Consider the following 12985-nt stretch of genomic DNA (forward strand, 5'->3'; position numbering starts at 1 on the left):
TGTAATTTAAACATATCATCACTGTAATGAATTTTACATTCAACCTAAATAATTTTTCCATAACAAAGGATTCTCTAAAAACTATTAATAATAAAAAAAAATTGATCTTTGAAAGAAATTGTTGATTATAAAACTAAATACTCAAACAGTACCATTAGTAATATGCTTTAATTGACATTTTGTTTGCTTATGGCCACAGAAGAATTACAAAAATAGATACTGACTTACAGACAGTCTGAGTATTAGTGATAAATCTAATTTATTAGATATTTGCCTTCCCAGTCAGTTTGAATTATTTTGCCAGATTGTAAAGACTCCTTTCACCTGCCTGCTTTCTTCCTTTTTCTTTTAAAGTTTTAACCAAATTACCCAGTGACTTTCTATTGCATTAACTTGAAAGTCAGATATATTCCCATCATGATCTGGAACTACATACTGATGCAGAAAATATGCTTCTGTTCTATTTTGTTCATATTTTTGTATAAAACATACAGCACTTCGAAAAATGTACTTTTTCATACAGGTTAAAATGTGATTCTAATTCTTAGAATTCAAAATTCTTCATTTAGAATGCTTTTGTTTAATTCCATGCAAACAGTAATTCATATGAAAAACACAAAACAGCCATTTTACTGAATTCTACAGATTCTCATTTAAGAGTATATCAGCACATGCTAGATAGATTTCAGTATTCTTTAAGAACATTTTTGGTACCTACTTAATTCATATTAGTCATAGTTTATGCTATACCTTGTGATGGCTGGAAAAATATCTCAGTTTCCTTCCCTTCCACATCTTCCTTATGTGGCTTGTATCCCAAAATGAAGTCTTCTTGGAAGACATGAAGCAATTGTGTGTTTGAGCCACACTGAAACATTGAGCAACAGTTATGCTTCCAGAACAGTACAGAAACATTTGGAACTCATGCAATTATTTCCTTTGTGCAATCCAGCTACTAATGAGGAACACTTTCTTTTATAATGTTTGAAATTATGTTAATGCATCAGAAAAACGAAACATTTTCATTTTATATTAAGAATATTCTACGCATATTCTAGAACCTATTATTTGTATATTCAAATCCACCCATATGTACCATGCCAGATGAATTTTGTAATAATACTTTTGTCACAGTTATTGACAGATTAATTAGTATTGGTTTGGTTTTTATTTCTTTGGCCTTGAAGAAATGACTTTTATCCCTCTTCAGTAGGAAGACATGTCTGCAGTGAATTGCTTGGGAAATCTGAAAAAGGGAACAAATTGCAGATTTTCTTTCTGTCAAATATCTTGACAACTGTCCTTTCTGACAGCAACAGATTTCTTTGCAGTAACTCTATCTCCCTACAAAAAGGCTGCTCACACTGAAATCCTTCCCTGCTGGCAAGGAAAAATATTCTCCCCAAAACCAGCGATGACGAAGTTTTCATGTTGCAAAACACCCTCTGTTTTCCAGAGAAACAAGGGAAGACAATATTCCCTGTACTCATTTATAAAAATTCTAGGAAAATATTTTGTTATTAGTACTTAAAAGGCATGGAAATTTATTGACAATAGAAAAATATACATGTCAAAACCCCAGAGCTGTGTAATTAAGAAATGGTAAAACTCATTGTTTTCACAGGCTGCTTCCTAACACGAAACAGCACTGGAAATGTTTGCTCAAAATAACTGAGTAAGAACAAGGTTTAATTACACCTGCTCATTGTTTGAAAAGTATAGCTGTATTAGTTAATAGATATAAATTTGTCTTACAAGACAAACAAAAAAACTTAAGTCATACCTGGCTAACATTCTTACATTTTGGAATAGTTAGATCTAGTTTTTAGGTTTGGGTATCTTAAAGTCGTTATTTTTTTGTTGTTGTTTGTTTGGGTTTGAGGGGATTGTAATTATTTTCCTTTAAATTATGATGGCTTGGAAAACAGTCTTTAGTTAAGTTTTGTTTTCATCAAGAATTATGCTGAGAAAATATTGTCATACTCCAAAAATGAGCTTTGAGCTCTGAGCAGCTAACAGAAAGTTGGCTTACCAAAATGTTCAAAGCATCTCAATATTCACAGAAATTCAACACAGTCATTATCACCATAAAGAAATGTCATCTCTTTTACCTCTTTCCAACAGATTAGGTTAATTAACAAAGGTATTAAACACCTTTATGTGATACTCTTAAAGAGTTAACCATTTATTTACTTTGTTAGTTATTGCATCGAGTTCAATAATACATCCTGGACGAGCAGTTGATTGTTGGCTCACAATATTAAACACCTCCCCAATAAGTTTCTGAAACAGAGGAAAATGTGAAAAAATTAGTGTATTTTTCCTTTGGACAGAAGAAAATTGCAGTCACTTATGATAAATTGATGCTTCAATTTTCCTTGCTGGTAGAAACTGTAACAGACTTCTTCCTGTTGTCACTTTATCACTCATGAATAATATGTGTAGACATTTGCACTGTTGTGAGTTGGCAGCTCCTCATGGGGATGATACATCAGTTTTTATGGAAGCTAAGTGTTATTTACTTAAAGATTTATCCTTTCATAACACAGTATAATATATCTGTGCAATGAGAAACAAATATATTGATTCATTTCTTTTTCAAGCTTCAGGTTTTGTCACCACATATGAAAAAATAAATGAGCACGGCTCATATATAAGCTGAAGGCTGTATTGATTTTTGCTGGAATGTTCACAGTCATTGCTCCTAGAACAAATTTCTCAGACTGATCTAAATGCTGACAGGCTCTGTCTTGCAGGATGGCTTATAAAAGAACAGAGAAACGGGGGAAAAGGGATAAAGATGTGTTTATACAATAGCAGTGTAAGGTCAGGCTTTACTTTGCTTAAAGTCACAGAAATTAAAGACAAAAAAGGATGAAAAATTGTTTCTTACAGAAAAAAAATAAAAGCTAACATTACCCTCAGCAATAACCTGTCGTTTTCTTTATATTCCACCATCTCTGTCCTTCCTCATATATAAATGTAACTTAGGTGGATACACTTTGGTCTTGCTCATCTGTCTTCACCTTCCCCCTTCCTCTAGGCTCCTCTTTTGAGAAGACGAAGAGAGAAATTCTATTTTTCCTTTCCCCACCTGCCACAGGTCTGGAAAACTTGTCTGGGAAATTTTGTTTCGGTCCAGACACTTTCAGTAGCAACAGTTGCCTTTCTGTCTGCTAATGCTTCCCCACAGTGCAAAACATGTAACTATGCAAGGTATAACATGTAAGATCCTGTACATGGAATGGCACAAAAATCACACACAGCTAACTGAAGACAAACCACTGGAAGGGGGGGGGGAAATAAGTTACTTTAGTTTTATTTTAATACTTTCAAATCACTGCTATTTAAAACTTACAGATGATTCAGGGTCAGATAATTCATCCAGAAGTTTTCGTGCATCTACAACAGCTTGATAGAGCCTGAGGTTTTTGCCATCTGATGCAACAAAGCAAGCACTGGCAGAGTTGCAATATGTACCTGATAGAAAACACAACAAATGCATAAAGAAAAAAGTGCCAGTCAATGGCATCAGGTAATCTATTACAATCCACAATATCTGAGTATGATTCAAACATAATTTTCATAAAGTATAGAAGCAAAAAACCTAAGCAAATGTGGTATTAAACCACCATTATTTAACTTGGAAATAACTCCATTTCTTCTCATTCATGTAAATGAAACTCCTCATTAAAGTTCAATAATCTAAGCTGAATTCATATATGCTACTTTTCACACATGCAATGCCCAGTCTGTAAAACACCTAAAGGAATGGGCTGTCAGAGACAATTCAGAGTATGAGTCTAAAGGTAAAGTCCTCAGAAACGTTACATCAGCCACAGCTTTTTTCCTTGTTTATTGTCCCTAGGTACTTTCCATAAAATTAACTTTTATGAATATTCCCTTCTGCCCTGCAGTTAGAAGTGCAGATATAAAAGTAGAGGGAGAAATAGATTTGTAGTTCTGAATAAGATATGAAAAACTGTGTATTTTTTGCTTCCCTACAGTAAATACAACAGGCTTGACACGAGATTGCCTATTCTGATATACGTTTTCCTCTAAACTAGAAGAAAGCAGCTCGTTATTTGTGTTTAGAACACTGTGTGGGATTCAGACAGCACAGAATGTTACTATGTAAGCAGAGAAAATCAAATACATTTATTTTAAATCAAAGATATGTTATGCATTTATTAAGCGTATTTAGCATATTTAGGATTTTTGGATTGTATGTCATCTTTGACACCCATTTAATCACTGCAAAGGCAAGTCTGGCCTGAGCATAACAAAATCACGTGCCATTAGTATAAAATGTAATGTTACATCCACAGCACAAACAGCATTTAGTACTGTCTACAAAGATGACAACTACTATAACAACATCTTTGTGACAGTTAAAGAATAAGTATCTGAGTGGTTGAATAGAGTAATGACATAGTTTTCCTAACTGCAGTGGAAAGCCCTAAAATTAAAACCAAAAACTAAAGAATTGTCCTGGGCATTACACATCAGATGTTGTACTGTCGGACATCTGAAAAAGTATTGCTTGCAGTTCTGTAAAGTTAATGTAGTCTATTTAAAAATATTCTGTGTTCTAACTGGGCTTTTGTAAACCCTTGATGGTCTGAAGAATTTCAGTGGTGTTTCAGGATCTTCTAAGCAGAATTTTTAGCCAGCATGTTAAAAGAATTAGATAAAGCAGATTTTGGCTGAAAATCTTTCTCAATAATTCTGATGTTCAAATGGTCCAACTACTAGTTCTGTTCAACCCAGTGCCTCCTGCAGCTGCATGTGGCCAGCAACCCCGACACCTAAGCCATCAGAAAGAACATCTGCATTTTTAATACCGTGTCAATGCAGAGAACACTCAGGGAAGCTGCCTAAAGCTCTGAGGAAAGGCATCATCTTGTTCTTTGTGAGAGTAATGAGTGCTTAGTCACAGAGAGGAGTTACTGAATGTCAGCTGATCCACAGTGACTGCAGGCACACTCAGGCCACAGGAAGTGTTTTGCAGTAGCTTAGCCTCAAATGAAATAAAAAAGCTTGATTTGCACAATACCAGGAAATTTCTGAAAAGTTAATATAAACATACTCCAAATAAAATAGTAATTTATTTTAACAAATTAATTCTAGCAACTGCCAGCGTTAACCCTATACAGAAACATGCCACATATACTCACCAAGGCAATAGCTGGGAATGAGTGTTGGAAGCCAGGCTACATTAGAGAAAGCAGAGGTGTGGAGAGAGTTAATTCGAGCCAATTCAGACACTCCTCCAGTGTAGGATAAAGGCCCTATGGGGTCCACACGCCACAGAATCAGCTCACTGTAGATGGCATTGGGGTCGTGGAATGTACGGGTTGCTGCATTTTTAAGTTGCTGCTTAGAAGAACCTTTCTTATGCTTAATGGGATCCATCACTCTGGTTATCCTGTCAGAGTCCCAGGAACTGTCTGACTCAGGAGTTAACAGAGCATTATGGTGAGAAGATGTGAGCAGCAAAGGTAAAACAGAATGGCAAGCGAGATCATTGAGATGGAAGCGGTGTCCACAGTACCTAAATTTATGGGATACAGTGAGCACAGTAGTGAAGGCTGATTTATCAGCAAAACTAACTGCCCACTGATTTAGAGAGCCATCTATATGTTTGGAAATCATCATTACTATGGGAGAAATTATATTCACATTTGCACTGTCTTGGGCAAAGCTTTTACTTGCTAGAGTATTATCTGGAAAGTCCATTGTCTTCTGTTGTGCAGCACTACTGGCGTCTTTTACAACAACAGGGCAAGCATACATCATAATATTTTTGCTAAGGGAACTAGCATCTCCTGAGGGAAATGCAACAGGAATCCTAGAAGAAAATGAAACCTAAAAAAGAAATAAAAAAAGAAAAAAATTAGAATATACAAAACTCAGGAAGCAGTTAATTGAATTCATACTCATGTTCAGCTATAAAAGAAAGGACACACTGTTGATTAACATCATAAATAATAAAAACCATCTCAAATATATAATACCTGAACTTGTCGGAAGATGCCTGGATTGTATTCATCTAAATATTTCACATGCCACACCAGAAAGGTCCCATCAACAGGATGGATGGTAAAAAGCATGTCTGGATTCCTGTTCCATTCTGTCAGGAGCAAATCAATTTTCCGATCCAACAAAACTGTTGGAAGAAGCATTCGTGGCCCTGCCAGGAGGGATGTTTTGGGGCTTCCCTCTCTTTCTCCATCTTCATGTTCTGAGGAGCCTGTACCAGTCCCTGTCTCTGATTCTCTGTCTATAGACAAGTCTGCAACAGAAAAGAATTGTGTCATTTTATCCATTGCAAAGGTTTTCCCATCACTTTCCATTAAAAACACAACATATTTTTAACCTGCGAGCAGGACAATCTGATAAGAACTAACCGTGATCTAATTTCATGTGTAAACCTCTCTCTTTTTCTTCCACTTCTTCTTCCTCTTCAACTTCAACATCAAAATCTTGTTCTACTTGTTGTTCAGAAATTTTTCTTAAATGCTGCATAAATACTTCAATGGAGGATGTGAAACTAAATTCTTTATTATTCAACCAGTGGACAACGAAGCCATTTCCTTCATCTATATTAAAAGCTGTTCCAGCCAAGACTGATGGAATATCTGTGGACATTTTAAAACAAATAAAAAAGTTATATATTAAACTGCTTATCTTTTATACACATATATATACACACATACACACATTTAACTTATTTTAGGTATAACATCATTTGTGCCCGTCAGATTAGAATAGGCAGGTGACAGATCAAGTTTCTACATGCAATTGTAATAAAAAAAGTAAAGATATTTTAATGGCAATAAATTTACATGAAAATTTATTCTTATGTGAATGGTAAATGATATTCAACAGGCCTAATTGCTCAGTTTCATACGTTGCAGTGTTGTCATTCATGTACAGATTTTAGGTAAAGCATGTCATTGCTCTTTAACCTTTTTATTTTTTTTAAATATTATGCAATAATCTATAAAACCCTACTATATATTCTGTAGAACACAATTACTCTATTCATCATATACCATGGTCTCCCAAACCCCAAGAATCAAACACCAAGCAAACTGGAAATTTATGTTTCTTTTCCTTCTGACATGCAAAGATGAATTTAATTGTCTTGTAAAAGTGCTGAAGGTATTCAGAATAAATTCAGCTTCATTTGTCTTACAAAACTCTATGCCAAGTAACAGACTTATGAAATAAGAGTCTTCCTACAAATTCTCTGTATTCAATTAGGCAAAGCAAAGAATGTGCATCTCAATTCCCTTTATTTTTTTCATTTTGTGCAAATATATTAGAGTTTAATAAATGGTTGTACTTCACCTGTGTTAGGGTTGATGCTTGCTGCTATGTGGAAGTGACCAAGTGCATTTGCATGGTGTGAAATGTGACGCTGAACTTCATGAGTGCCCTGCTGATCTGGCAGCACATCTGTGTGGGTAACAAGAACTGAAGATCTCCTTTGTCCTTTTCTCATATTTTTCAACTGGTGAATGGTCTGTTATAGTTATAACAAATAAATTGAGAAATACTAAAAAAAAAAAAGTAAGGTAAAAATTCACACTTACGTAAAGCTAAAGCTTTTTAAGTTTCTTCTACCAAAGAAATGAAGAGTCATTTCAAAAAGATTATTTTAAATAGATTTCAACAGAGATTAGTAACACTTAATGTACATTGTTTCTGGCCAAAGGCAAAGCTCTTCTAACAGTCTCCAGGAAATTTCTTTAATGTTGACTCCAACAACAACATAAAAATACCCACTATTTTGCATAACATTAATAAATAAGATTAGAACAATCTAAAAGCAGTAACTTTTGCAATATAATTTTATAACGAATTATTTTTGTACAACTGAGAATTTCTGAGAGCACGTGGAGAGCACAACTGTTTCAGCAGCCCAAAGTGTACTTGGTTGCAATCTCCCTATTTGTTGATGACCATGACATGTAAGAAGTAAAACCTTGGTCTGACTGTAATAGTTACAAATAAGGGATGACTGTTTTCTTTTCTTTCCTTGTTTTTATATTGATAGGTTTTCTCTTACTGTAAACTTAATAGCCTTGATAAAACTGTCTCTGAAATGAAATTTGGAGCCCCATAATACCATTTTTTTGAAATGCAATTATCAAACGAGGTAACTAAAAGTTCAAAGAGTTTATTTACTCCTTCCACTGTTTTTATAATTACACTTTCAGACCCAATCAGAATGAAACTATCATTACTATTCCGTATTAATCATTGTCTCTTCCCATCACTGTTAGTTAGCTATAGAAAAAGTAAACTGAGTTTTAAAAACATGGAGCATGAATGCAGAGTTGCAGCCCAGACTTTTTCAATGTTTAGTAACAGACTTCAAAAACTGATACAAATTCAGACTATTCTGTTACGCATGTAAAGACTGTAATACATTCTTAGAGTTTTACATCCTTAAGTATTTCAAGTTTTAAGAATCCTGAAATTAAAATTTGACAAATCCAGTATTTGCTTGTACCTCTAGCGCTTGTTGTATTTTGTCCTTTTGCTTTCCAGACTGAGAGACGGTGCTGCTGATGCTGGAGGTGCTCGTTTCACAGATCTGCTCCCCCAGAAGAGAATCTTCTGGTAACAGAGTCTCTGCCCACAGCCGACAGATGCCATCGAGACACGACGTGAGTAACACATTACACACCAAACCCCTAAGGCAGACACATCCACATTACTGCCAGTGGAATTAATTTAGCAGAAATTAGGGGAGTTTACATGTATTTAGTAGTTATTGTTTCACCTCAATTTCTGCTTCTACCCCAACTAAACGTTAACACGACTATCACTACTGTGATAGGTAACACCAAAGCTTATGGGAAGGTGTGGATATGTTTTGTTTCTTGACAGAATAAGAAGAGAAATGTCATGTTCTTGATGGCAAAACATTAATTAGAGTATTAAAAAAATATTTGATCAAAGGTTGCTTGTTCTTTTTAAAAAAAGAAAGCTTTCAAACCTGGGCATGTACTTGCTAATGTTCCGCCATGAAAACCCCGTCACTGCTCGAGGATGTGCCAAATAAACAAAGGAGAATTGGACATCCTCTGAGCATTTTCTCTTTTCTTCATTCTCTTGGGGCAGAAGAGATGATTTCCAACCAGTCATAGGATACCAAACCTTTAAGAGGCAGTCATCCTAGAGAAAGCAACAGAACCACGGGGTTAGCTAGCTATAATTCAAAATGTCACAAAAGGAAAATCCCAAATAATAAGGAAACTGCCATTCTGGTAGCATTCATGAAAACTTGGTCCAGAAATAAAATTCATCTCATTTTTTAACTAATACTAAGTGCAAGCATCGTATGCTTACCTGTCCAGACTTGTAAACCAACACGAACCATTGAAATGAGAGGGTGATATTAAAGAGAATTATTAATTGAAAACCTTGCTTGAATAATGGATTTGACAAAAAAAATTGCAAACTGAAATAGAAGTTAAGAATTGACAGTTGAACCCAGAATTCCCTAAATAGAAAACCTTGTCTAATTTATCCAGACATCTGCATATTATACTAGTTTAAATGTGTATGTATTCTATCATAATGATCTGATATTTATTCTCAATATTTTCAGCAGAAGTAGAAAAATATGTTTATTCATATCTAAAAATACATCTAAGTATACTTTATCAAAAATATATATGTGTATATATATACATACACAAGTCTGTATCACTATATTCAATAAGACTACATACCTAAATCCAATTTCTTGTTGCTAAAATTCATGAAATTACACAAAAACACAGCATTACACATGAGATCATAATTTACCTTTGCTTAGTCTATAATAGACTGTATGGTCCAGGACTATTCATATTACTTTCTTCTGTCAAACAAATGCAAAACATTGCAAAAACTTACTTAATTATTCTTTTTGGCCCTTACCTTCCCAGCTGTTGCAAAGTATTCACCATCAGGAGACCATGACATCAAATGTACTGATGTTGCTGTCCTACAGAACACAAGAGCAAATTAAGTAAGGTCTATTTATTCTAGAGTATTATTCCATAGGTATTCAATTGATTAAGTGTTACTGTTCATTATTTAAATGAAATACATTAGTATTTTATAGTTGTTGCTTTAAGCATACTTTACAAATAGCAGAAGCATAAAAATATTTGCTATAATGAAACAAAATAGTATTTTCACAGTTTTACAGAAAAACAGCTCATAAAATAAATGTTTTAAGTACAGCAAGCCTAGGTTAGATCCAAGTGAAGTTTGTCCCACCTGCTCCTCTACTCCCAGTGAAACCAAGACAAATAGTAGGAAGAAACGAAAGTAAACATCTTTCTCATAAATGTGATGCTATTTGTCTGTGATTACAGGTTATGGCCAGATGTGTTTAAGAGGAAAGCTCCCTATGCAGTGCTTTGTGGGCAAAATCTGAAATGGCTTCAGAAAACTACAGAGAAAACAGGTTCAGAGGCAGCTACTTCCCAAGTCTGCATATATTTGGAAATAGATGATCAGGAAACACTTCTGTAACATGAAGCTCCAATAGAACTAAATAGAAAGTTTCAGAACCCTCTTCCTAAGATTCAGGAAGCAGCTCTTATCTCTATCAGTGCAGCTTATCTGCCTGTTACTGCTCCTTTACTCAGTCTCATCCAATATTCAGCATTATTCTCACAGATGAGAAAACAGACGATTCTGATACATTTTCAGTGGTACAGTTTGGGTAAGCCCTTGATTAGGTTTTATTCAACCATCTCATGGTAGATCACTTGAAAAAGTGAGGATTTCTTATTTGGAGTAACTTATATTCTTTGAATTTTATGGTATTTAAAAGCACATTTTAAAATATAGTTTTGGAGAGAAGACATTGCTGATACGTGAGGTGGAATTGCAACTTGTCTTAGAATAAAAATTATCTCACTTGCACTGCCAGACACATTTCCAGTCATTTAGAACTGGGAGAACTTTATCATCTTTGATCTGATTGTTGGGATCATCATCTTCATCTTCTTCTAGAATGTCATTAGATGGAGGGGCCCACAACTGCAAATAGTCAGTTGCTGTCAGCAGCCTGTTACCTGAAAGTGAGAAATAACAAAGCTATGAAACAAGATGATGAAGGGATATACAAAGATGAAGCCTGTCATCATATTTTGTTGTAAATTATTCAAAACAGGTTGAAAACTAAACGTTATCAAGTCCATTTTAAATATGATAGGGTATTCAATCATATTATACAGCTGGTTTTATCAAAACATTTTGAATTTATAATACCTTTTAAGAAAGAACATCAAGGAGTTTTTTGTGACTTTGAATCACAGAATCATATTTACTAATGAATATTGCAGATGCTAAATAGCTATTCACACCTCAAATAAACACACAAACATCTTATAAAGATCTGTGTCTGGGCACATTGCTGACTTTAATTATGATAGAATTCTGTTTAAATGATTATTAGTGGTAATTTAAGTCAGTTAGCAATTTAACACTGTGATTCCCAAACTAGGATCTTGCATAAGAGACCCAAACACTTGGCACAGCACCTTCACAAATCTTAACTGTAGCCTCACTTTTTATGCAACACTGTCTGAAAACAGGTAATCTAATATTTCCATGTTCATGCTCTCACTTTGTTACAATAAAAATATTTTTTGTCCAAGTTTTTCTAACTAAAAATGTTGACAAATACTTCCCAAACTGTGCATTACCTTGAGGATCCCATGCCAGGTTGTAAGTCATAGAACTGAGGAAGAATTGCCCAGTTTTAAGCCACTGACACTTCAGTTGCTGTAGTTTAAAAACAGTAAAGGATTAATTCTCATATCAACAGCAAAACATATTTCTTTCTCTACGAAATTGCTATTAAGCCTGTTGCAAAAACAATCAGTGGTAGGTTGCTAAATCCAGTTTTGATAAGCTTTAAATTGTTTTATAAAATTTAAATGCAGCCCAGGGTGCCCTGTGAACCAGATCTGGACTTGCCTCACATCCAAATATATCTGTAGTCTACTCTAGACTAGTGAGGTCACAGATTTACAAGGACATAAGGAGGGCAGTAAAGATGCAACAAAGATTGTGAAACCTGCTCAGAACACACTTAATGCTCGAGTGCTTGGCCATGGCTGTACATGAACAAGACTGTGTCATATTTCTGACAACTTTCAAATAGGAAATACCAACTTCTCACCGTGTCATTCCAGCATGAGATTCAAGAACAAGATGTTGTGAACTTAGGAGAACTGCAGTCCACAGTCCAAGTCATGCAGTGGAAGGTTCTACCCACCCAATTTTATTAGGAATGGTGGAAAATTGTTTTTCCATTTATCTTTGGTGTGCCAACATAATTTAATAAAAGCCAGACTTCCACCTCTTCTAAGAGTCTAGACCAAATTACAATTATGAAATACATACTTACACAATTTCTTTTATGAGAATTTATACCAAGTGGTTCAAAAATGCAAACAGCATTTCCATATGATGCTGCAATCTGGGGGGAAAAAAAAAAAAAGAAGTTGAAGACTCAAAATGAATGGTTAGGAGGTAAGCAGAAAATGTGCTCCTTAGTATTCCAAAATAGCTAAAGAATTTCCAGTACTACTTCTGTGTGCCATTGTTCAAGAAAAGTGAAATTAATACAAATGTAATTAACTGTTACAGGTATATTTTCTTAAGGCAGTTAAGAAATACATACTTCTGAATAAGCCCACTTTTAAGATTTTAACTCTAAGCATCCTGTTCAATGGCATAAACATTGTCAATCAGATAGAGAATATTCTTCTAGGGCAACTACTGTTAATGTATAAGGGAAAGCTGGTGCCTTCACTGCTTCTGCTCATGTTCTGTCTACTTCACAGCTAACTAATGCATTAATTATTAGTGTCTGTGTCTCTGCGTGTTCCTAGATTCCATCTTGTATCATTAAATCACTAAATGATAGTTATAAGAAAGAGCAAGAAATGTAATTCTA

The 12985-nt window shown here is 34.6% G+C and overlaps 1 protein-coding gene across 4 annotated transcripts in view; it reads right to left on the reverse strand.

The window, feature by feature from the left end:
* Nucleotides 1-12985, reverse strand: part of DMXL2 (Dmx like 2) — a 49345-nt gene that overhangs the window by 26997 nt on the left and 9363 nt on the right. For all 4 annotated transcript variants that reach the window (XM_027688202.1, XM_027688200.1, XM_027688201.1 and 1 more), the window contains exons 3-15: nucleotides 12434-12505; nucleotides 11727-11805; nucleotides 10937-11093; nucleotides 9943-10009; nucleotides 9014-9192; nucleotides 8525-8708; nucleotides 7357-7531; nucleotides 6411-6641; nucleotides 6018-6295; nucleotides 5178-5868; nucleotides 3359-3480; nucleotides 2194-2283; nucleotides 751-868 (exon numbers count right to left, since the gene is read on the reverse strand). In XM_027688202.1, coding sequence (XP_027544003.1) covers nucleotides 751-868; nucleotides 2194-2283; nucleotides 3359-3480; nucleotides 5178-5868; nucleotides 6018-6295; nucleotides 6411-6641; nucleotides 7357-7531; nucleotides 8525-8708; nucleotides 9014-9192; nucleotides 9943-10009; nucleotides 10937-11093; nucleotides 11727-11805; nucleotides 12434-12505 — 2443 coding nt within the window. The remainder of the gene's footprint in view (nucleotides 1-750; nucleotides 869-2193; nucleotides 2284-3358; nucleotides 3481-5177; nucleotides 5869-6017; nucleotides 6296-6410; nucleotides 6642-7356; nucleotides 7532-8524; nucleotides 8709-9013; nucleotides 9193-9942; nucleotides 10010-10936; nucleotides 11094-11726; nucleotides 11806-12433; nucleotides 12506-12985) is intronic.

The sequence above is a fragment of the Neopelma chrysocephalum genome, unplaced genomic scaffold, assembly GCF_003984885.1.
Source record: "Neopelma chrysocephalum unplaced genomic scaffold, ASM398488v2 Primary Assembly neopelma1_75, whole genome shotgun sequence".
NCBI classification, from domain to species: domain Eukaryota; kingdom Metazoa; phylum Chordata; class Aves; order Passeriformes; family Pipridae; genus Neopelma; species Neopelma chrysocephalum.